Source organism: Scophthalmus maximus, chromosome 7 (genome assembly GCF_022379125.1).
Source record: "Scophthalmus maximus strain ysfricsl-2021 chromosome 7, ASM2237912v1, whole genome shotgun sequence".
NCBI lineage: Eukaryota > Metazoa > Chordata > Actinopteri > Pleuronectiformes > Scophthalmidae > Scophthalmus > Scophthalmus maximus.
The window spans coordinates 20,035,153-20,059,175 of NC_061521.1; the positions used below are offsets into that span (position 1 = coordinate 20,035,153).

General features: G+C 47.7%; 1 protein-coding gene across 5 annotated transcripts in view; it reads left to right on the forward strand.

The window, feature by feature from the left end:
• The window catches only part of dusp8a (dual specificity phosphatase 8a), a 41,353-nt gene that overhangs the window by 12,925 nt on the left and 4,405 nt on the right, over nt 1–24,023 (forward strand). For 4 of the 5 annotated variants that reach the window (XM_035642526.2, XM_047333253.1, XM_047333255.1 and 1 more), the window contains exons 3-5: nt 1,733–1,871; nt 23,287–23,453; nt 23,570–23,729. In XM_035642526.2, the coding sequence (XP_035498419.2) occupies nt 1,733–1,871; nt 23,287–23,453; nt 23,570–23,729 (466 nt within the window). Of the gene's footprint in view, nt 1–1,732; nt 1,872–16,672; nt 17,537–23,286; nt 23,454–23,569; nt 23,730–24,023 lie in introns of those variants that run through there. The other variant, XM_047333256.1, reaches the window with a different exon arrangement.

The window sequence follows — 24,023 nt, forward strand, 5'->3', positions numbered from 1 at the left end:
GATTAACTCTTCTATTTTTACCGCAGCGCTCTTTTTGTTCTCACCCCACAAGTGGAACTTTTTGCACAGTGCGGCTGACGGATGAGACGCGAGGAGGAGAGTGTGCTTGTCTGCGTAGTGTGTCTGTGTTCGTATGTGGCCTGTAATCCTCACCCTTTCAGATCAAGCTCCCAAATTAGTTCTGATCCCATTAAGGGTTATTAGCCAAAATTATCCAGGGTTAGCAAAGATGCAGGGAGTAAGTTAATTTAATAGAATGGAGGAGACATTAGGATGAATATTTAGGTAAGAAAAATAACAAATAAATTAGTGCTACAGAGAAAATGTAAAGTAAACATTAAGTGTACTGTAATTTAGCACTGCGGTAACCTGTAAGATGTTTTGATGACAAACCTCTGATGCTGCAGATGGTGCTTTCATGTCAGTTTTGGTGTGGAGCTACGTCCATTCAGATTCCAGAGCCTGACTTTGTCCAGGGTGAATCACCTGCATGGCCGTCTGCCAAGGCGCTCTGCTATAGCTGCTCTATACGCAGAGAAAATAATCAGGCACGCTCCGTGTAGCCGTCTATACCTTGAGCTATCGTTCCCAGCCTGCCTTTCAGCATGCAGAGAGTGGAGAGGGCTGGGAAGCGGCTGGAGAAGCTAACGGCTGTTCCATAGCACATTTTAGACAAGGAGGATGGTTGTCGAAGTAAACAAAGACAGTGGGCCGTCACTTCCCTCTTTGCATCTTTGTCCATCTCATCTCCATCTTTCCAATATGCCCCACTACTCCACTACCCCCCCCCCCCCCTTTCCCTCCCTCCGTCCCGCTCGCCCTCCATCCCCCTCCCCTCTCCTCTCCTCTTCTGTCCAGTGGCGGTTCAATGACGCAGTGATTCATAGCTGCAGTGGGCGCTGCCTGATGGTCATGTGACCAAAGCCTGCCTGACAACATGGGGAACAACACACACACACACACACACGAGCCTGGTTGGCGTGTGTGCACCAGCAAATGTTCACACTCTACTCTCTCGCAAACACACATACACACACACACTGTATCACACCGGCGCATGCTCGCATCCTCTCATCTTTCTCAGAATCTGAGCATCACACTGATGCAGCGATGGACACCCACACCCACACAGTGTGGCCATCTTTTATGATTTCAATGTTGCCTCCTCCCATTACAGCAAAACAATCCTCTCTGCAGTATCTGCACGGTAAATATTAAAGTCACAGTTGCATGGTGCAACACGCAGCGCTCATTGCATTATTCATGAATCTTTCTCCATAACTTACTCTCAGAATCACCTCTAGTTCCTCTTCATCACTGTGGCAGGCACTGACGTCCAGAGAGCAAGTGTTTACTCTCATAACTCCCAGTGGTGTGTTTGTAAGTTCATTTCCTTGTTGCTGCTTCCTGGTGGCAGCAGAGTGGTCACGTGTGGACGTGTGAGGGTCGGGCGGCCGCTGGTTTGATCCCTGCAGCAGCTCACGTGCATTTACTGTCGGAATTTCTTCTAACAGTTGCACTTGCCTGGCTCAGCCAAGAGAAGATATTCTTCAGCACCAGCATCCCTGATGAATTGCACACTCATTACTCTGTACAAAATGCCAAATAGACGCTTGTAATTCTAACTTGTGTTATTCCCCCGTTGGTGCTGAATGCCTGACATAGTTTCCACACTTCTGTTGAATAATGAACTTGATTCTCTTCCTTGTCGCTTATCTTTTTTTGTGTGCAGGTGGAGCTGGGCAGGAAGCAGGAAGTGGTGGTTTATGACCAGAGTTCCAAAGAGGCGGGGCACCTTTCCAAAGACGGCTTCGTGCACATTCTCATGGGAAAGTTGGAGGGCACCTTCCACAAAGTCTCCCTGCTCACCGGTACGCGAGAGTGTGTGGAGCGTGAAGTGTGATGATGGTGGTGGTGTGAGCAAAGGTTTTTTTTATAATTTTTTTTTATTTCCCTCCTTTATAATACAGCAGGTGTGCGTCACTTAACCCCGGTGATGATTTCATTAAACTTGTGTGTCATGGCACAGTTTGGTCAGCAGATGTCACTAGTGAGCACAACAAAGCGTTCACGTCCTCAGTCACATTAAACTAGTGCTTCCTCATTTCTTAACTGTCAGTATTGAGCCGTTCACAGGTTTACAGGTATATGTGGAGACAGGAGGTAAGATGAGGAGGAGGTCTAAAATCTTCCTGCCTGGATACAAAGCTTCTCTTATGACTCTTTGATGTTTGAGCTTCCCTGGCGTCTTTCTCTTACCCAGCGTCACGGAAATAAAGCTGAAGCTTAACTTCAATCCTCTGGCCTTACTTACCACAGTTATTATCCTGTCATAGTGTCCACTAAGCACTCTCAGACTTATAATTGAGCCCCAGCAAGACTGTTAATAGGCTCGTTGAGTTAATAACAATCTCGATTGCGGTGGCTGCAGCTTTTTAAGGGATGACATTACGCACGCAGTCACCAGCGGAGGCTTACGAAACCCACCGCAAAATGTGTCGGCGCAGAAAAGGAGAGCGTAATCTTCTTCAGTCAGGATTGGAAATAAGACGGCGGAGGCGTGCCGCTCTCGCAAATCTCTGCTCTCGTCTCCCACATCCCCACATCCCCATTCTTCCACTGCTCCTCTCGGCTCGCTCCCTCCCTCCGCTGGGAGATTAGCGCTTTTTCATGAGTCATTCATAGATGCCGAGGATTGCCTCAAAGCACCCGGGCTCCGCAATTAGTCGTAGTCACAGAGATGTACTGAGCACATGCTTTGGCCGGGCACATACACACACACAAACGCACACACACACACACGGCCATGTTCAATGTCACATACAGACTCTTGATTGTCTCTGAAAGCCTGGATTTTCCTCCCCTGCCTTTTTTTTGATCGGATATCATTCCCTTCTTAATGACGGACCCTTTGTCAGCGATTACCTCCTTCTTCCTCTTTATCAGTCTCCTCGGCTCACTCCTGCTAGATTTTTTTCCTTTTTTTCCCATCCATTTCTGTCCCCACTTTTCTGCTGTTTCCACGACAACAGTGGCAGAGAATATTCCCCCAGAAGGACTCAGCCAATGGCATCGGCTGTTGTTTGGGTTGTTGTATTATTGGGGTCAGTGGAGCTAGAGTCTGTGCATACTTGATTCTTTATTTGTGAATGCGTGTACATATGTGGGTGTGCAGATGGAGGGCGTTGCATGTACACGTCAGCACGCGCGCATTCATGCATGCATTTGTGCATTACAACACCATGTGGACGGAGTGCTGCAGCGTTTTCAAGAGAGAAATTATTCGATTTATTATAGAGTTGGCAGGAATTTATTAGGGCCTTAAAACGGTTGTGCTTCCTAAAATATTTTAATTAACAAAACACAATCAACAATTAGAAAATATATTAGTGACACTATTTAAAATCATGGGTTTCAATTCTTTGCCCTGCGGTAACCTTGAGAGGCAGCTGGATGTCTCGCAAGCAAGAATTGATTTTAGTTCCAGGGACACAAGACAGGAACTACCGGCAGCTATAAGTCTTAGGTGTGACGACAGGTGACTGTTCATTAACAACATTAGAGCAGTTGCTGCTGTAGCATCACTTACATGAGAACTAGATGTATTTCTTTTTTAAAAAGCTTTTCACTCTTCTATCAACAGGTATCATGAACCGCGATAGACGCTGATGTCCAAATAAAAACAGTACAAAAAAAATTGCCTGGTCAAGTTACTCAAATGGAGACCAGTATTAATAAAAAATCTATGAAACTTGAATGGCAAATATATTCTCTGGTCCTCATTTCTGTATGTGTGAGGATTTTCTATCGTAAAAATTCCAGTATCTTCAGACTCATAGTTGGACAGAACGAGTAATCTGATATCTGTGACAGGCATATTTCACTTTACTTTGACATTTATGGGCAATAATTATAATTAGGAATTAGTGAATAGATTAATTGTTTAAACATATCCCTAGTTGAAGCCCTTCTTTTTTTTACTTTCTTCCATTTTCTCTGCCTTTCCCCTTATTCCTGGCTTGAATTTGCTTTATACTCCCCCTCACACATTCTGAAAGTTTCTAGGTACTTTCAAATTGCAAACAGTAATCCTCTCTCTCTCTCTCTCTCTCTCTCTCTCTCTCTCTCTCTCTCTCCCAACCTCCTCCTCTTCCTATACCGCCCTCTTTTCCACCTCTCCCCCCTGCCCCTCTACTGAGCCCCTGATTTATGATGCTGATAATTCCTGCAATGACTTCATATATGACTGATGACTTATTTTCAGCCTCACGCATGCAGACCACACACACACACACACACACACACACACACACACAAACAAACAGTACACACCGACACATTGCTGCAAATAATGCAGGGGGTCAGATATAGAGAGGAGAAAAGAAAAGAATCCATAAATGGGATGCACAGGGTGGATAAAAGAATAATTACCAAGCTTGCGCTCTGAGTGGAAGAGGATTTAAGTTCAATCCTACTGATGCAAGGACTTTCCAATGAGAGTTTAGGGCACAGTCTTGCAGAGGCACACAGTTCTGAACATATTTTTATGTTATTCACATGTCTATGCCTATCCCTATTTAAAAACAATCTTTTAAATTACTTAAACTTGACATAAACTAGGGCAATTAATTGATAGGAAATTGGCAGATAAGCTGCTTGGGTAACATGTTACACAAGCAAAATGGGAATGTATTGATCCGAAAACAGACAAATCAGTGACTAGATTTCTCTCCGTTCACTGATAATCAATACGTCAGACTCGGAGAGCACGCCACTTCCTACATGACGATGATGTCATGGAGCAATCCGTGTCCCAATAGGGCCATTGTTTTGTGGATGAGACACGTAATGCGGGTGGGGGATGAATCTCTCTGATTTCTCTTGGAAATACATATTCACAACGGACGTGGTGGTGGCTGTTGGAAAACATTAATGTGCACAATGCTAATGCATGTGCATGGGTGGATTACATATGTGCATGTGTGTTTGTGTCTTTTCTTCATCAACTCTGTGGAAGTGCTTCGTGAGAAACATGTGTCTCTGAGGACAGGAGGACTTTTTTTTTTTAACCACAGCAATGATCTCACCCAGTTGGAGCTCAGGCTGATGTGTCTTGCCTTTTTCAGAGATCTGACTTTTTGCAATGTTTTCGTGTGTGTGTGTGTGTGTGTGTGTGTGTGTGTGTGTGTGTGTGTGTGTGTGTGTGCGCTTGTGTGTGTGTGCTTGTGTGTTTTCGTAGAGGAGGAGAACATCACTTGGCTGGAGCCAGCTGCCTCCCCAGTGGGTCTAAAGTTTGCATGTTTCCCACCAATTTGTTGCTACGTGGTATGTTAGCTGGTGCCAACTGTGTAGCCTTGTCATGCGTCACATCGGCTCTGATGTTTTCCTGCCGCGGTGAAACATTTTGACGCTGGCGTTCGAACGGCGTATTCTAGCTTGAGCAGAGGAAGCTGTGGTGACAGAAGAGAAAGTTTAATGATCAGGGAAATTATAAAAAGAGAGTCTGATGATAGTTTCAAGTGGATGGGTGGTGGTGATAAAAATAACAGCGCATTTTATTCATAGCGCTCACATTTTGTGCTGTGCAGTGACTTGACAGCTAAAAATGAGGAAATAAAACAAGGGCAAAAAAAAGGTGCTCACAAGAAAGTTTGACCATTACAGAAAAATTAAGTTGTAGGGACATGCAGATGTGTATTCCATCCATCTAGTGTGTGTGTGTGTGTGTGTGTGTGTGTGTGTGTGTGTGTGTGTGTGTGTGTGTGTGTGTGTGTGTGTGTGTGTGTGTGTGTGTGTGTGTGTGTGTGTGTGTGTGTGTGTGTGTGTGTGTGTGTTGTGTTTGCAGATGTGCAAGACTGCTCCTAATCTTTTCTAGCACCATCTGCCAGCGCTTTGAGCAGAATTACCAAAGTGTTGCAGCACTGGGTCAAAGAGACGGAGCGGAGGGAGAAAAAAAAAGGGACTCACAAGGGGAATGAGACACAGGGATGAGGGATGAAGGCAAGTGCTGGATGGGGACAGTTGGAAGGCAGCACAAACTTGTCAAAAGAAAGAATCATGACAGTTTATGGACAGTGGTGATGAACAAAAAATGCCCAGTATTTTTTTTTTTACTTTCTCGAGTGTCAGTTTCATTGTTGAACCTTGTATTATTGAAGAGTAGTATATAATGATGATGAATATAAACATACTGCAGCGCAGCAGTATTTGTTGAATGTAACTGGGAGGCCGTTGTGCAAGTTAACATGCTCACTCCCAAACTGTCATCCCGACGGCTCAATCAGAAGCACACAGGAGAAGACGTGGCGATGACACACTGATGACAGGTATTAGGAGATGATAGGTTCCCCTCTCATTTTCTTTTGCTCGCTCTCACACACACGGGCCGTTGGCCTGTTGTATAAGAGCACAGGAGAAAGACACATAACTGAATTGACCTTTGTACCTCTGTCTGTGCAGTCACACCCTAACCGGATCTCATCAAATCCCCGGGATACACAGTAGCTCGTGTGTGTGTGTGTGTGTGTGTGTGTGTGTGTGTGTGTGTGTGTGTGTGTGTGTGTGTGTGTGTGTGTGTGTGTGTGTGTGTGTGTGTGTGTGTGTGTGTGTGTGTGTGTGTGTGTGTGTGTGTGTGTGTGTGTGTGTGTGTGTGTGTGTCTGCATTTACGTGCACATCAGAGAGAAGCTGAAGAGATGAGGTAATCGTAGGAGACGGAATCTCACAATGCAGCCGTTCACACAGAGACATTCCAAAGAGCTACATTGGGAGGCCTGTTTGTGTCAATGTGTGTGTTTGTTTGTGTGCACACATGCATGTTTTTGTGGCTGCGCACATGCCTGCATGAATATGTGCATATGAAGTAGCGCGTGCACGAGGCACGGAGTTTGTAAGTGCATAAATGGGAAAAAGAAAGGACAAAAAAGGAGGAGAGCAATTGAGGTGAGGTAACACTTGTTCAGTTGACTACATTTATTAATATCTATACGTCTGTGTGTGTCATTTGGAGTGTGTGAGAGCTCGTTCAGTGTGACCGACTGTCATGCTGACCTGTGCAGCCTCCTCAGAGCAGAAAGTCCCTGCGTCCTCTGAATCAGTCCTGCTGCATTTGCTGCCAACAGCACCACCTCCAGTGCGTCTCGGGCTCGACAGAGATATATATCACCCTGTGTGCGAACATGTCGACGTGATCAATCGAGCCGTGTCTTAACGGTGTGTGAGTGGCGTTTATTTACCATTCCTCTGCCTCCAGGTGTGTTGTGATTTGCCACGGCGCAGGTCAGAGAGGTTACACGTTAATTACGGCCGTATGCCTGAAGCCCACGCTCCCGTTTCCCCCGCCTCTTAACCCTCTAACCTGCCCTTTCTGCACCTCCTTGCCCCCTGTTCCCTCCCCCTCCCTCTTTACCTTCCATCTGACCTCTCTCCATTACGCTGTGGGGAGCTTCAGCAGATCAATGATTTCATTGAGAAGGAGCCAGTGGTGCCATTAGGAGGTGAGCTCACCTTCCCCGGGGAGATCTGACACATTATTCTCAATGACCTCGCCTTCCTGTCCATCCCCTCCTTCCATTGCTCCTTCAGTCCCTTTCACCCCCCCCCCCCCATATTTTCTTTCTTTCTTCCTCCTCCGTCTCTCCTCTTCTGTTTCACGGTGCTGAGAACAGAGCGCTATTTTTAGGCCCAGACTCCTGCGGTCGTCACATCTGGCGCCAGTGGCCTCGGTGCTCTCACCCTGGCTTGTAGATACACAAACACACACATACACACACATATACACACCCCAGCCCCACCCCAGCCAGCATGGAGGGAGCACAAAGGTCGAAGAAATTGGTCTGCAAAAATATCTATGACATCACCTCTCTGCTCTGAAAAGTGCTGCAGACTTCGAGAAGTCTCGGAGCTGCACGGTGACATAATGCTCTGTTTTCTGCAGGCATGTAACGAGCACCGCTTTTAGCCTCACACCTTGATGAGGTAGTGTGCGAATGCTTAACTTGCACACGTAGTCCGGCAAACAGATAAATGCATGCCCATATAGACAGACTCACACACACACACACACACACACACACACACAGACACACAGAAATATGGTAACAGGGTCCAGAGGCTGCCTGCACCGATTTGAGTTTTATGTAACAATGTTCTGTTTCTGCCAGTGTTCTCACCCCCTCCCCCCGTCCGTCGGTCTCACTGGCCTCACATGATGAGCTTGATGTCATTTTCCCCTTCTTTCCCTCAAAACCGGAGAACAAAAACAGGCCAGAGTGTGTGTGTGTGTGCGTGCGTGCGCGTGCTTGTGTGTTTATGTGAGCCTTTGCCAAATGTTTCCAGCATGATGTGATCTCACTGCTCCTGCTCCTCTTTCCCTACTCCTCCATCACTCAGAATCCCATGCTGAATCTAAGGGGCCACACACACACACACACACACACACACACACACATTTTCTTTCCGATCCATGCATACGAGAGATGTGCACAAATTCATAAGTAGCGCAGGTGAAGATTAGAGCTCGAGACGTCAGCACACAGACACACATGATATTCAAGATTAGATGTACTTGAAGGCAAAGTGAGTTTCTCATGGTAATGTGTATGAAGAGGGAACAAAACAACATGCACTTCTATGTCCTCAAACACACAAGATGTAAACTATTACCACTTCAACAATAAAGTCTCACTAAGAGACTGCAGTTCCCTGAAAATGTTGTGTTGGACACTTTTGTATTGCATCTCACAGTTAAGTTAATCAACTATTTAGGAAAGACTAATATATGATCAGAAGGTGAATTATAACAGTGAACAACTTTCAGGATACAAACAAACATGGTGTGTCGAAGTGTCGACCTTGAACTTTAATTCCTCAACACACACACATGCACAACGACCTTTAATCTCTTTTCTTCCTCGATGCAGTTGAATCATAAACGCATGCCGTTGAGCAATCCTGTGGGACGCTGCTCGTTCCACATGCCCTAAATCCAGAGTGGTCTAAGCCGCTCTGTGTATACACAGTCCGTTCACAGTGCATACCTCCGGGCCCCCGCTGCATTCGAAATCTATCTCGAGTCCTTTTGAAGATCCCAACCCGCCCCGGTCGTGCATTTATCCAGGGTGGAATAAAAATAGTTTGTTTAAACTGTTACCTAGGCAGTGTCAACACATCAGGTCAACAGGAGCTGAAGCTGAACAGCGTGCTAACCCAGGCCCCCCCCCCCCCCCCCCCCCCCCTCCGTGCTACGCCCCCGTCAGCACCTCATAACTTCGAACCTCACCATGAATTTGGGCCAAGGGCACGGTAGTTTGGTTTCACTGTGCCATGGGTTCACCGCGGCAGGATTTACCCTGATGTCTCTGACACACATGTGGAGTGGAAATTTCCAACGGGCAGAAGAAAAAGGGGGAAAGGAGTAGCTCACAATTATGCTAGTCGATCCTGCCCAGAGCTGGCACGCCTCCACCGGATTCCATTAATGCTCGGTCTGCCCACTGCCACTCCTGTCGTACCGTCATACCGTCATTCCCTGGAACAATGGTGGATTCCTGTTTATCACTGAGCTTGTCTTTGATGCACTTTATCTCTGGCACGCTGTAAGCACTGCTTCCTTAGTTACCCATTTGGTTGCCATGTCGTGTTCTTTTTTTTTTCTTCTGCTTTAATCTGATTTGGACTCCACCACCGCCGTGTGGATTGGGTTGTATATCTTAGCAGCCATTTGAAGTGTCTTACACTATGAGAAAGTGTATTTTAATGTGCAGTTTGCTAATTATTTTCCCACCAAAAAATACGGAGGTATTTACTTTTCCAGCAAAGAGTTTTAATCTTCGGCGGTTTAACCCCTTCTCCTGGTATGTACACAGACTTGTAACAGAAAATACACGCTGACCACTTTTTGGCTGTACCTGCCACTACTTCCTGATAAAGGCGGCAGATTTTTTTTTCCGTTGCCATGGCAACAGGCTAATTTTGGAGTTCCAGGCAGGCCCTGCGGCCCCAGATTGAGGAATGCAGCAGTTTGTGATCATCCCAGCTCCTTCCGATATCGGCGCTTACTATACACATTAACACAAACACACTGCTAGATACACACATATGTAGATGAAGGTCGCCCACGGGGAGGCCACTTCCCCAGCTGTTGTGCAACCATTTCCTGTTTTTGATAAAAGTGACATCAGGGGCTCCCTGGGGTGAATGAACAAATGCGTGCCTCGAGCATGTGTTTGTATATTTATATTTTTCAAACGTGGATTTTATTTAGATTTCTTCAGAAAGTCAACTTTAAAGTGGTTTAAAAGCATCATGAATGAGTTGGCAGGGCGCACACAGAAACAGCTTATCCAGTTCCTCTCACGGCATCACGTAATGCCTTCTCTATTGTTCTTCTCTAGCTGTTGGGGTGATGTCACTGTTGGGTTGTGGATGTGACACATTCACACACACACACACACATACTCAGTCCCATTCCCTGGGGCCTATAATGGCAGGAAAGCTGATCTTGACCGCCAGTGTGGCGATGGCCAGTGTCACCATGTCCTGTATGCCTAAATGCCGGCCCCCAGGGTGTGACGCCCTTCGTCTGCAGTGTGTGAGAGGACACCGCTGGATGACTAAAGGTTCAGTAACAGAGTTCAGTTTAATATGCAGGGTGTTGTTTTGTTTTTTTAAAGGTATAGGTTTTTTCGCTGGAATTTTAATTCCATAAATTTATATTATCCCACAGAAAAGATTCGAAATAAAAAAGAATAATATGCAGTTGAGGACGATGGCAAAATTTGTCTCAGTCAGTTCTGAGTCATGCTGCTGGTTGTGATGAGATAATAGCTGTTGTGTAAAAGAATATTGGGGGAAACTCATCATACCGCTCAGCCCCAGGCACAGACAGACCACAGACGACACAAAAACACACAGCTAATTGTGAGACAGGTAGACAAGACGCTGAGGAGTGTGTGTGTGTGTCTGCATGTGTGTAACTAACAGGAGGACCAGATGGCTCGGCCTCCAGCACTGCTGTGAGGCCAGTGTGTCTGTCAGCCTGCCCGCTGCGCTGAGAGAAGCTAATTAACACCGCGCTGATCTGAGACCTGCCTGTCGGTCCTGCGTGTGGCGCAGCGGGGCGAGCTCATTAAAAAACAAACTGATCTGCCGTCAGCTCCTCTCAGAGAGAGCAGCTTGGTTATGTGTCCCCCTACCATGATCAGCGTGTCAGACTTTCCAACATGCAAGAGACAATGGGAGACGTGAGCCGTGCGTTTCCAGTGCGTTGTCGCAATCGAGTGCTGCGAAGGGGAAACCCTGTGCATCCTAATTCAGGGCCATTAGCATTCCGAATGAAATAACCATCCATTCTGCTCAAGTGAACCTGTGAAGACAAACTCACCTCTGGGGAAATCAGGACCGGAGCAGAGTGATCGTTCCTGCACACTCATATGCAGCATGGTTCCTGCCCCGACAGTACTTTTATTACACAGAAACACTCATGTATGACAGTTTATATAACATGGGTATATACAACCTCAGAAAACAACTGTGAGCTGTGGGCTGAAGTTAACATCCACCTCCCTGCACTTCCTTTTTACATATTTGATTTTATCGCATAGTTTTACGTTGCTGCTCTTCTCCTTGTACATACAGTACCTCGTTTTTAAGTGTGTTGTTATGCACCAAAACACCAAAGCAACTTCCTTGTATGTGACAAATGATTCTGAGTCTGATATGCTCACATTTTTTCACACAGTGAATGTACACACACACACACACACACACATACACTGCTGAACATCTCCAACTGGGATTTTTAAGTAGTTCATCTGGTTGTATGAGAACCCGTCTGGTCCTGAAAGCCCCCCTTGGTGTGTTTGATAGCTTACCCTCTTCTCTCTCTGTGTGCGTGCGCCCGTGTGTGTGTGCGTGCGCCCGTCTGTGCGCCCGTCTGTGCGCCCGTGTGTGCGCCCTTGTGTGCCCGTGTGTGCCCGTGTGCGCCCGTGTGTCCCTGTGTGTGTGTGTGTGTGTGTGTGTGTGTGTGTGTGTGTGTGTGTGTGTGTGTGTGTGTGTGTGTGTGTGTGTGTGTGTGTGTGTGTGTGTGTGTGTGTGTGTGTGTGTGTGTGTGTGTGTGTGTGTGTGTGTGTGTGTGTGTGTGTGTGTGTGTGTGTGTGTGTGTATGTGTGCTGGTGTCTGCGTGTGTGCTGGTGTCTGCGTGTGTGCTGGTGTCTGCGTGTGTGCGTGTGTTTGTGTGTGTGTGTGTGTGTGCGTGTGTGCGTGTGTGCGCGTGTGCGCGTGTGTGCGTGTGTGCGTGGGTCCTTGAGTCAGTGTATTTATTTCTGTGAGTGTAATCTAATTTTCTTGCCAGTGAGACAGATTTACTGGTGCAGTAGCCCCGAGAGCTGAGCTCCTCCAGGGGGTTAAGTTGTGTGGAGGGCAGGGGGTCTGCAGCGCGACTGATGCAAGCGTGCCTCCCTCCAGGCCGCGCAAGATAGAGATGAAACTATCTCATGCGTGAGCACACACGCACATGACCAAGTAGGGCATCAGCGCTGCCTCATATCGCACAAACCTCCTCCCCGTTTTATCGTTAGATCTAAAAAGCCCTTCTCTCCGTCTTCCTCAGGTTTCTTCTTTCTCTTCCTCCTCAACCTTTCTTTTCGCCCTTCTTATCTCTAATCAACTGTGGTGAAAAGGGAGGAAGGGAGTCGATAAGTGGAAGGAAATAAAAGAAAGACATGGATTAGGAGGAGAATATTGACACTTGCCTATGCTGTCAATCGGATATCAGTGCAATACTTCTCCATTCCTTAATGTGGGAGCTTGTTTTAACAGTGTTGTATTAAGAAATATCAATTTAATGAATAGATTAACTGATAATGTTCAATATGCTACAGTGTAACACGCACACACATGATTTCCCTCCTCACGACTAATCATCCACATCATGTCAGCTACCATTTCCCTATGGATTCAAACAACCCCCTCTCCCCTCCAGCACCCATCCACCCAATCTCCCCCTTCTCTCGCCCAGTGCCTCCCCCACTCTCAATTGCTCCATCCCTCCACCCCCACCCCCTCTATCTCTCTCTCTCCCCTGGTGAATACCTCACCCCCCAAGCATGGCAGCTGTGTTCTCCTGTGGGCATTACATCACTGAAAGAGCAGCCTTGTTACTGATCCCCTGACAACCAGCACTATCAACACACACACACACACACACACACCAATACACATGCATGTACAAAGACACACACACTTGTGCACGGGCACATATGCTAGTGTTAATGCGAATTGTTGCAAATAACTATACCAGGTCCCTTGCAGCAATGTCCTCTCTGTCTTCATCTCACCTTGCACTGCTCATCCTCCTCACATTTGGTTGCAACACACTAACACACACACACACACACACACACACACACACACACATATTAACACTCTTCATCACCCCAACCTGCTCTATCCGGAGGATGACGTCTCTCTCTCCCGTGGTGTCCTGACAGATGATCTGTGGTGTAGGGTGGCACTCCTGTCCCTGCCTGTCTAACAGGGCAGGGAGGAGGGGCGTCGTCCTTATTAAAATATTTTTGTTTTTGTTTTGTGATGTTAGTAAAAAACTTAACTGGCAGATTGTGGCTCTCTAAAAATCTTTATAGGTTTTTCTTGGAAATATTGTTTGCATTGCTGATTTGTGAACGATATGATCTGCAAAAAAATGAGTGTGGACACCAGAACCATAAATGTGTCTCAAATGAGTAGACGTTATATGCACACATACAAACAAACATATTAGAGGTGAAATTATCAGTCAATTGACAGAAAGTTTTTCAGCGGCCATATTGGTAATTCATTAAATATTTAAATCGTAGAGGCTGCTTGAGAGGATGGTCTTTGTCTTGTGTGGTAATAAACTGATCTCGTCTCTTGATCTGATCTTTGGGATTTGAACTGTTGAGACCAAACAATTGATCAGTCCCCCATAAATCTGCAGATTAATTGATGATAGTGATTAATTTATAATCCATATCCATGTACATATTAAATGATGTCACTGTTGTAATCATCAAAGCTGAAATCTGTAGTATTTTTTAAAATTAATACTTAATTTCCGGGTTGATCTGTACAGGAAAGTTTTGGGAAACATGAGAGGTGACGCTTTACTTTGATTGGAGAAAATCCTCAATTTTCATTGCTTTTTACACAAGCGACTCTCGTTCTTCATTTCCCATTTGCACCAATCAGGGCACACCTCGTGTGCGATATGCTGTTCCGTGTTGTTCCGGTCTCCAGGGCCCCTCTGGCATTTCCACTTCTTCTACACCACTATCTCAGACTCATCTCCGCTCGTCTCTCGCCGTCTGTTTTGGCAGGTCACTATGTGTGTTTTTGTTTGTGTAAACTCTGCGTCGTCCCAGTAACAAGCCCTCTACCATAAAAGAAACGCTGTAAATCTAAGAGATGTCATGAGAGGGGGGGGGGGGGCTGCCCGGAGTGACTGTCCCACCTATTTCTGTCGCAGCAGGGCGCACATGTGCGGTCAATAAAAAAGGCCTGGCTGTCATTTATAGCATCTTGGCTGTGATCCTCTAATTAACACGCCTACTATTCTGAGCCTTGTTACCCTGCTGAGGACTAGAGGAGGAGGAGAATGGTAGAAAGAAGAGCCCGGGGGGGGGGGTTGACCATTAAAACATCAGCCAGCAGCTTCTTTGTGTTGTTGTTGTTTGGCAGGTGAAAGGAAGTCCTGTGTTTCAAGGCTGCTTCATGGCGTCACGCCACACAGACGGAACAACCAAAAACGAGCCATGGACACAAACCAGGGCGATGATCGATGCGCTCGGCGTGCAGTGACCCTAGTTGACCACTGTGGAGTGCCCCACCTGCTCCAACCAGCTGCAAAGAAGAGGGACAATGTGTGTGTGTGTGTGTGTGTGTGTGTGTGTGTGCGTGCGTGCGTGTGCGATCGTGCGTGTGTGTGTGTGTGTTTATTCGCTCACAGTTAAAACTCCCTCCCAAAACCGATGTCTGTTTTTTTTTTTACAAAGCCCGTCCTCAGCAAAATGACCTATTTCCTCTGCTCCCGCTCGCTCTCGGTGACCCGTAGTCAAACAGAGCGATGACGTAAGGCTGTTCTCACCCGTGTGTGATCACTCAGGGGTCTACAGTGATGGGATGAGGTCAGTCAGTCAGCATGCTACCCCCCCCCCCCCCCAACTAGACATCTTGTATAAGCTTATTTGCCTTTTTTGGAGCAGGGGCTCGCAGCAAGATGACTTGATTTACTTGAAGCCCATCTGACCTGGTTTAAATGTAATCAGTGTGCTGTGATCTCTCAACCTGAGACTGAGCAGACAGGACATTTTGGCTGCCCTGCTCATGGAAGGTGCCTCTCGACTTTTTATACCCCTGCGCCAGAGACGGCCGCGGAGGCGATATATGATTTCAGTGTGTCCGTCCTTCTGTCCCTCTTGCCGTGGATGTGACATCTCAGGAAAACCTTGAGGGGAGGTTCTTCAAATTTGGTGCAAATGTTCACTTGGACTCGAGAATAAACTGATTAGATGTTGGTGGTCAAAGGTCAATGTCACTCAAGTGTTGACTTTTTCTCTCTTAAAAATACCCTTTTGTGCTTTTTGCATAAAAATGCAAATTAATTCTCCCACGTTTCCAAGGGTCGTGTGGCATGTGGGTCTTTAACGTGTATTGAAAGCAGCTGCTTATTAACTAGTTCACGTCCAGTCACCGCTCGCTCTCCTCCAGCGGTTCGGGTTCAGTCCGGTGCTGCTTTGTTCCCGTAGCTGGACTTGTGGCCTACATGCTTATCATTCCGTAGTAAAGTACCAGGAGTCTGTGGCCTGTCAAACGGATGATGGCTGCCTACCACAAGCTTGTTTGGTCTTCTCATCATCCCTAGGCTGCTTTTCTTTTTTTCTCTTCTCCTCCCTCTTCTTCGTCCTCCTTAAAGTTTTCTTCCCCCCCCCCCCCCCCCCCCCCCCCCCCCACCCCCACCCCGACCTTTTTCGTCCTCAACAACTGGGAACACGGTGTCCAAACACGGACACGTTAGACACGAACCAGCGCAGGAAACGCGGTGAAGTCACACACATTCCCTCACCTCCAGAGACAAATCAGCTTTTCAAAACACTGGCACCGTCTTAATAAACCCCTGCAGGAAAATGTACTGTGCTCCGAGGCAAAGGCAATATATGCAAAGGCTGCTTCTTATTGATATTATATGTACACTTTTGGTTTCGTTCAGTTCAAGGACTGATAATGTGCCGAACACCCACTTGAAAAGCATGCTCCAGTAATCACTAATGCAGAAAACATGCAAACACCCACAGCATATTTTCACACACATTGTTTTTAGCATTTGTCTTCTCTGTAATCAACTCGGACTCATCAGTGCTGCTGCTGCGGCGCTATGTGTCTGTTAAACAGCTCGGTGGCTGCCGATGGAGGCCCGCTCCGCCACCAGGCCCCTGAGGTGGCCGCATAGTTGTTGGGTGAGTAAGGAATGTGGTTACATGCCTTAGACATTAGCTATGACGGAGCGCTGGCTCCGCGAGAGAGGGAGGGTGCAAGGGAGAGGTAGCACAGAGGAGCAGGAGGGAGGAAGGGAGGGAGGGAGGGAGGGAGGGCAGAGGCTGAGCTCACGGCAAGTGAGCTCATTCACCCCCAGAGCTCGGGGAGAGAGAGAGTGAGTGCAGCTCCGTCATCCTCTTTGCACAGAGAGAGGGAGGAGGGAGGGCGAGGGAGGAGCGCAAGCCAGCCACCGAGCGAATGGGAGACGCGCAGAGCGAAGCAGCACAACAATAGTGGGCTGCTCTTCTGGCTGTGGACTCAGAGACAGAGAGGGGAGTCAGAGAGACGCACAGACGCTCCGCAGAAACCAGCTGCAGGCAGATTACAGCTGGCGTTCTGCATACAGCCGATACAGGATACTCACTTTTGTTTTGTCGTTTTCCACTCGCTCGCTCTCACTGTGGCAGCCGTTCTTCACAACAAAAACCCACAGAATTGCTCAATTTTGACGTAGCAGCATTTTTGGAATTTTTGCGGTGATTGCATGGGACTTTGGGGCCCCAGTTGGACCTGAGGAGTGTGTCCAGAGGCATTTTGGACTCGTTCTTTTGTTGTGCTCGGTCAAGTCTGTGCGGGTCACCGCCTGGACATTGGAACAGCTGACGTGCAACTTGGGCACCAGCGGGTGTTTTTGGTCAACTTGGGATCATTCATACGCCCAGACTGTGGGCTCGCGTCCGTCGGCCCCTTAAGGAGAACTTCAGTTTGCTTTTTTCTGACATTTTTTTGTGCAGCCAAGCGGTAGGGGGGGGGGGGGCATTGATCTCCCCGTCCCTGACGAAAAGGAACACGAGAACATTTCCATCTGTGTGTGTGTGTGTGAGAGAGACAAGAGTGCGTCTTGGGGGATGCCTCTGGATGTGGTGATTGCCCCAGTGGAGGACTGTTTTTGGCCGGACCTGCACGACACAGACATGAGGCTGAAGATCAGGGTCCGCCGAATGAAGCAGGGGAGAGAGCTACGAGGTGTGTATCCACCTGGACACAAAGGAGAAGTGTGTGTGTGTGTGTGTGTGTGTGTGTGTCTGTGCTTGTGCAAATTCATGAGAGTATTTGAGCGATATCCAGAACATTCCTTTCTGGATATCGCACATACATATTGAAGATGGAAAGATGATTAGATATGGATTGTAGGGAAGTAAAAAATGTGGAAGTGTACTTGCTGGGGATTTAACTGTAAAATATACACCATTGCTTAATAATACATGTGTGTAGAAGATGTGAGTGGGGGAAAGCCCCTTTCTGACGGTTTGTGCATTGCAGATGAGCACAACGGCTCAGTGGTGCCTCGCAGGTATCGAGATATATTCCAGTCCAGGCGTGCTTGCAAACGAGAGATAGATGTGAGGCGAATTTTTAAGGACTGGATCAATACTAATATTTTTACCGCCGCAGCAGGCTGGAAAAAAATAACATCACCGGGGCCCCACTGATTGTTCTCCCAGCTTTTTGTGTGTGCAGTTAATGTGTTTAGTAGAGGACAGAATAGGAAGAAGGGGGGGATTAAGAGGATGACATCATGAAGACGAGAACCGATGAAGAGGAAAGAGAAGAGAGAGAAAGGGGGGGGGGGGCGCATGAGAGCCGTGACCCGCGGTATGACATAGTGTTCATGCTCTCTCAGCCTGTGGTCATTGAGATGTAAAACTATCACAAAGGCTCTTTCTCTCTCTCTCTCTCTCTCTCTCTCTCTCTCTCTCTCTCTCTCTCTCTCTCTCTCTCTCCCTCCCTCCCTCTCTCCCTCTCTCCCCTGCTCACTTTCTCTCTGCAGAACGGCGTCTCGTGGCGACTGTGTTATCAATGTGTGTGCAACAGTGTGCGCTGCAGGTGTTGAACCAGACACCTTTTCACACAGAGCGATGAGGCAACGGCAACCAAGCAATGCTTCATATACGCAGCAAACGCACTGACACTGCATCTCATGCAAAAATGATCAACTCAGCCGTGCGTTCATTGAAAAAAAGAAAAAATGAATTTGCCGGTTTCATAGCTTGGATCCCCCCGGGGGCGTAGATGTGTGAAGTTTGCATTTTAATGTACATGCTGTGTGTGCACACACCAGGACATGACAGAGAGCCGGTTCAAAGCAGTTTGCAGAGCAGCTCTCCACACCTGCCTCTCTTCACTGTGTGTGTGTGTGTGTGTGTGTGTGTGTGTGTGTGTGTGTGTGTGTGTGTGTGTGTGTGTGTGTGTGTGTGTGTGTGTGTGTGTGTGTGTGTGTGTGTGTGTGTGTGTGTGTGTGTGTGTGTGTGTGTGTGTGTGTGTGTGCAGCTCCTCTCTGCACAGCCAGCTTTTGCTGCTTGAAGTGTTAGACTTAAACACGTTAGCTCAGAGAAAGCTTGCAAAAAAACAAACACATTTGCCTTCAGTCGACGAAAATGGAATTGCGTCTGTCACATGCTATTTTGAAATCCATTCCGTTCTCCTGCTATCTGCCTCTTGAGATAGAGGAACAATAAACGCTTTTAACCGTTGGCCCCTGGATGACGTGTTAATCATACACTTGCTGTCATCCTGCTGCATGTGAAAGCGATGACCTCATCCTAGGAGCTCATCCACGGCCCCCGTCAATCTGCACATGTCTGACAGACGCGGCCCCACGCTGCTCCCTAAAACAGACGCTCTCCTGTCGTCTCCCTCTCCAGGCTGCAGCACAGGCCTTTTGTGATGCCTGAGTGGGACATGTGTGCAATGATGTCATGTTTGGGAGGAGGTGGTGGGGGGTGTTCATATTGAGATGCTAATGTCCCCCTCATAGTAGGGGGGAGAGGGGGGGGGGGGGACAGCTGGAGAGGCACAGAGGATGGCGTCATGTCTCCCCTGATATGAACCACGGAACAGAGCGATGGAGGGGTGCGGGGTCATTCAAGCAGATCAATGCCCCCAGGGTTGTACATGCCTGCCTTGTTGTGTGTGTGTGTGTGTGTGTGTGTGTGTGTGTGTGTGTCCTCTCCGTTAACAGACGAGTTAAAGAGGGCAACTGAAAAGCTACACAGAGACTGAAACAGAGGCACAGAGGCGTGGGGGGGGGGCTTTTATTGACGAGGCAGTCAATTGTACCAGCAGCAGTGATGTAACAGCAGAGCGTCCATTAACCACAACAGCCAGGGCAGGTGTTGTGTGTCTCCGTCCATCTGGTCAATATCTCCGGGATAATTCCACCTCCATTCATCTTTCAGCTCCGAACATCGATTCACTCTGCAGCGCCGCTTCCGACAAAAGCCCCAGAGTTTGACCCGAAATATGTTCTGCCGAACAAACACGTTTCACGTCACCTTGGATAATAATAATGTAATAAACTCCAACCTTTCTCTACTGCAACGTGAATATTAAAGTAGCTGAGGGGAAGAGATTGATGAGGAGAAAGAGAGACCACCGCTCGCTAGCAGCAAACAAAGGAGGCCTGAGTGCTCGGCTGTGACGGGGCGAGGGAGGAAAATAAGCAGTTGCATAAGTGATGAAGTGGGCAGAGGAAAACGGAAAAAGGAAGTCACTGCTGCTGGCGACACAGTGCCCTCTTTTCCCGTCTGTGTGTGTTTTCTTTCAACCCAAAGTACTTTTTTTTTTATTCAAGAGCATGTGTTCAGATTTGGGTTAGTCACATCCTGTCCAAGTGCATTTCCCAGAAGTTGAAGATACATGACGCAGCGCAGTGCAAAAGGTGACGGAGTCAAAGCCCGAAAAGTAAAAAAGTTTGAATAGTATTTCTGTGCAGCTCAAGATCATGACCTCATTGGAGCCCTCGTTTCCACGGAAAGTCCATTTTCAAAATTCAACTTGTAGTGGAGGATTCCGCTTGTTGAAATTAAGCCACTTTTTTCCAAGTGGTGTTCCATTTATGTCTTTCAGTTTAATGTGTTAGTCTCTCTGCCGTCATGCCGTTATCACGCTGCGCTGCTGAAGGTGAACTCATCTCTCCCAGTTGACTTTCTGAAGTCATCCTTGTGGACAGCTGGGCTGGTGTGTGTGTGTGTGTGTGTGTGTGTGTCACGGGGTATTTTCAGTGACCTCATTGTGAATGTACAGTGTGCCAGTTCATGTACGCTCTATGTGTTGCCTTAGATTGGACTGGACGGATGTGTCATCTTTTCTTTTTCTTTTGGAGAATGTGAGGCCATGGATTATATAGTGCTCTCTGTCTGTGCGTTTGTGTGTGTGTGTGGGTGTGTGTGTGTGTGTGTGTGTGTGTGTTTGTATGCCCTTTGGACGTTCAGTATCTGTGCTTGATTCCATCTTGACAACAACTCGCGGACACGACGAGCCAACTGTTGTTAACATCACTGCCCTTCCTCATCATCGTCATGACAACCTCAAGTGGAGTGGGGTCAGGTGACAAGGTGACAATAACATGCCATCGCCTGTGTGACGACCGTCCATTAGCGCTGGCCGTGTAAAGCCTTCGACTACATAGGACGTGTTTGTAATTGTGTTGACGTAATGTCACTGTAATGTCTTTACAGCCCCTTCGAATCCCAGACACACACACACACACACACACACACACACACACTCTTATCTCCCTTCATGCCAGTAACCCATTACTCACTCTCCCAGTCACACACTGTGGCTCACACACTATTTATTTAACACAAGATGAGGTCAGCTTCAGCAATCGTGTCCGTGATTATTAATCCCTACACACAATCACACTTTCTCTTCAGCGTCGAACACACTCCTCCGTGGGACGTCCTCTCTTCTGTCCTTCTAACAACTCTCTAACAATGTCCTCGCACGCAGAAAGGGAAATGGTTGAAGTGTGACGCAAGGCTTTTCCTGTTGATTCAACCGCTTCCTCGCGCAGATAACAGTGTATGTGGCTATATGTAGCACCATTTATTTTCTTTGCAAGTGTGTGTGTGTGTGTGTGTGTGTGTGTGTGTGTGTTCTTGCACAGGCTCCATACCAGCAGCTTGGGAACACAGGAACCAGGGAGAAACCCTTTCAAGGAACTAACCCTACTTCCTTCTGTTATATCAATTAGTGACGTCGCAGTGCCGCCCACGAGATCTCTCGAAAGAGGCTCTGGTGCAGATTTACGGTGCCCGCACTGTCTAAAGACAAATTGTTGACTACAAATGTCTGTTTAGTCAAAACTATAGAGGCCAACGAGGTTGGATCACAGCAGCTCTATCCCCTCAGCCTGTCCCCCTCTTGCATGCAGCTTTCCTCTCTTGTATCTCGTAAGTTCTGATCCGATCCGATCGCTCTCTCTGCGTCCATCCGTCCATCTATCTTTTCCCTCCACCCTCCGCCCCCCCGTGTGGAGCGCTGATGTCATTGCTCCACTGGTAGCCATTAATAGCTGGAAAAAAAGACAGGCCTTCTTCACTGTGCTCTTAAAGGGACAGTGCGCCTACAATAGCACTGGGTCATCATCGTGGGGATGCGTCCAGCGTCAGCAGCTGCGTCGTTTCAGAAATAGCCCCCGAATGTCAAGAGCTGCTGTCCTCCGACCATTTGCACAACCCCTTATTTTTTAAAAATGTTAATATCTCATCTTCTGTTAAAGACACAATACGTTCTGCTGACATTGTGTGTGTGTTGGGTGTGTGTGTGTGTGTTTTGGCCAGCCATTGCTACCTGAGTAGTGCAACTGGGTGTGTGTTACAACGGAAGGCCTGCACTGTGCTGTGTGTGCTACTTTAGAACAGTGATGTCATGTCTCACTCACTCTCACTCTGTGATCGCCCTGTGTGTGTGTGTGTGTGTGTGCACGCACTTGTGTGTGTGTGTGTTTGTGCACTACGTCCGACATTGGGTCAGGCAGGGCTGAACGTAGATTACTTTCTAATCTCCTTTCTGGGGCTCAGTGTTTCCTTGAAGCACTTCCCTCCACTTCTTCTCTGCACTCCTCAGCGAGGTCATTACCCACTCCTTCGACACACACTCACCCCCACCTCCCCTCGCCGGCCCCCACCCTGTAGTTATACAACCGCTGTACTGGAGAGGTAATGATGAGTGCAGTTATTTGTGTGTGCGTGTGCAAGAAAGTGCAGGGCAGTGCTAACGTACTGTGTGTGTGTGTGTGTGTGTGTGTGTGTGTGTGTGTGTGTGTGTGTGTGTGTCTTTATGCCTGAGAATTACAGACGGTGAATATTGAGCATATGTTGACTGCGTGCCTGCGTGCCTGTGTGTGTGTGTGTGTGTGTGTGTGTGTGTGTGTGTGCGTGCGTGTGCGTGTGTGTGGGGGGTATGTCAGGGGGATGTTAGTGGGCCTCTGTCCTGGCCCTGCACCTGTGGCCTCTTTCATTCCCCCAGCCTGACGCAATGCACTGCTACAGGACATGAGCTCATGCAGGAAGCACAGCCCCATACACACACACATGCTCGCGCACACACACACACACACACACACAAACACACGTATGCCAAAAGTGGAGCCGCCTGCCTCTTAAAGGGCCAGGCACACATTCCTAGCCACAAAACACTTAACCTAACACACACAGAAGCCTTTTTTTTTCTTTTTCTTTTTTCTTTTTTTTTGTTGCTCCTGTTGCACTAAGCAGGACCCAGACGCGACAGCCCAGATTCACCTCTCAGTGTCTGTAGAGCGTCTGTAGGCCGTGCTAATGGTGGTGCAATGTTTTTTTCTTTTTCTTTCGGTGCTCTTGATGAGCTCATGTTTGCACAGTTCCCACTTAATGTTTTGTAACTGCTGTGTGCAAAACCATTAGTGGACCTAAACACCTACTCTCCCTTCTCTGCTCTCTCTGCAGGAGGCTTTGCCGCTTTCTCCTCCTGTTTCCCCGGCCTGTGTGAAGGGAAGCCCGCCACCGCTCTGCCCATGAGCTTGTCGCAGCCCTGCTTGCCGGTGGCCAACGTCGGGCCCACTCGCATCCTGCCCCACCTCTACCTGGGCTCACAGAAGGACGTCCTCAACAAGGTGAGAACTCGTTTTGCGATCGTTTGATTCAGTTGCACTACTCGGTAGATTACCGACTTCTTATCGTTACCTGGCGACAAAAACACAAACCCACCCTTCATCTCTTGCTTCCGCAGGACCTGATGGCTCAGAACGGCATCACCTACGTGCTGAATGCGAGCAACACCTGCCCAAAGCCGGACTTCATCAGTGAGAGCCACTTCATGCGCATCCCTGTGAACGACAACTACTGTGAGAAGCTGCTTCCCTGGCTGGACAAAACCAATGAATTCATCGGTAAGAGGATGGAAAACATGATTAAAATCAGACAATAATGTGTCGGGGAAGATTAGCAACACAGAGCACAATAGGTTACAATTTCAAGTTATGTGTTAAAGAATGCCATGACATTCAATACGACATATCCGCCCGCTGTCGCGGTGAATAAACGCTTCACGTGCAGCTCAAGCAACAATGGCTCTGGGTAGAAACACTTTTTCGTTTCCATGACCCGTTGTACTCTTCCAGGAAATGTCAGTTTGCTTTTCAATAGGCGCTTGTCGTCTCCAGAGACGCTGTGCTAAAGATGAG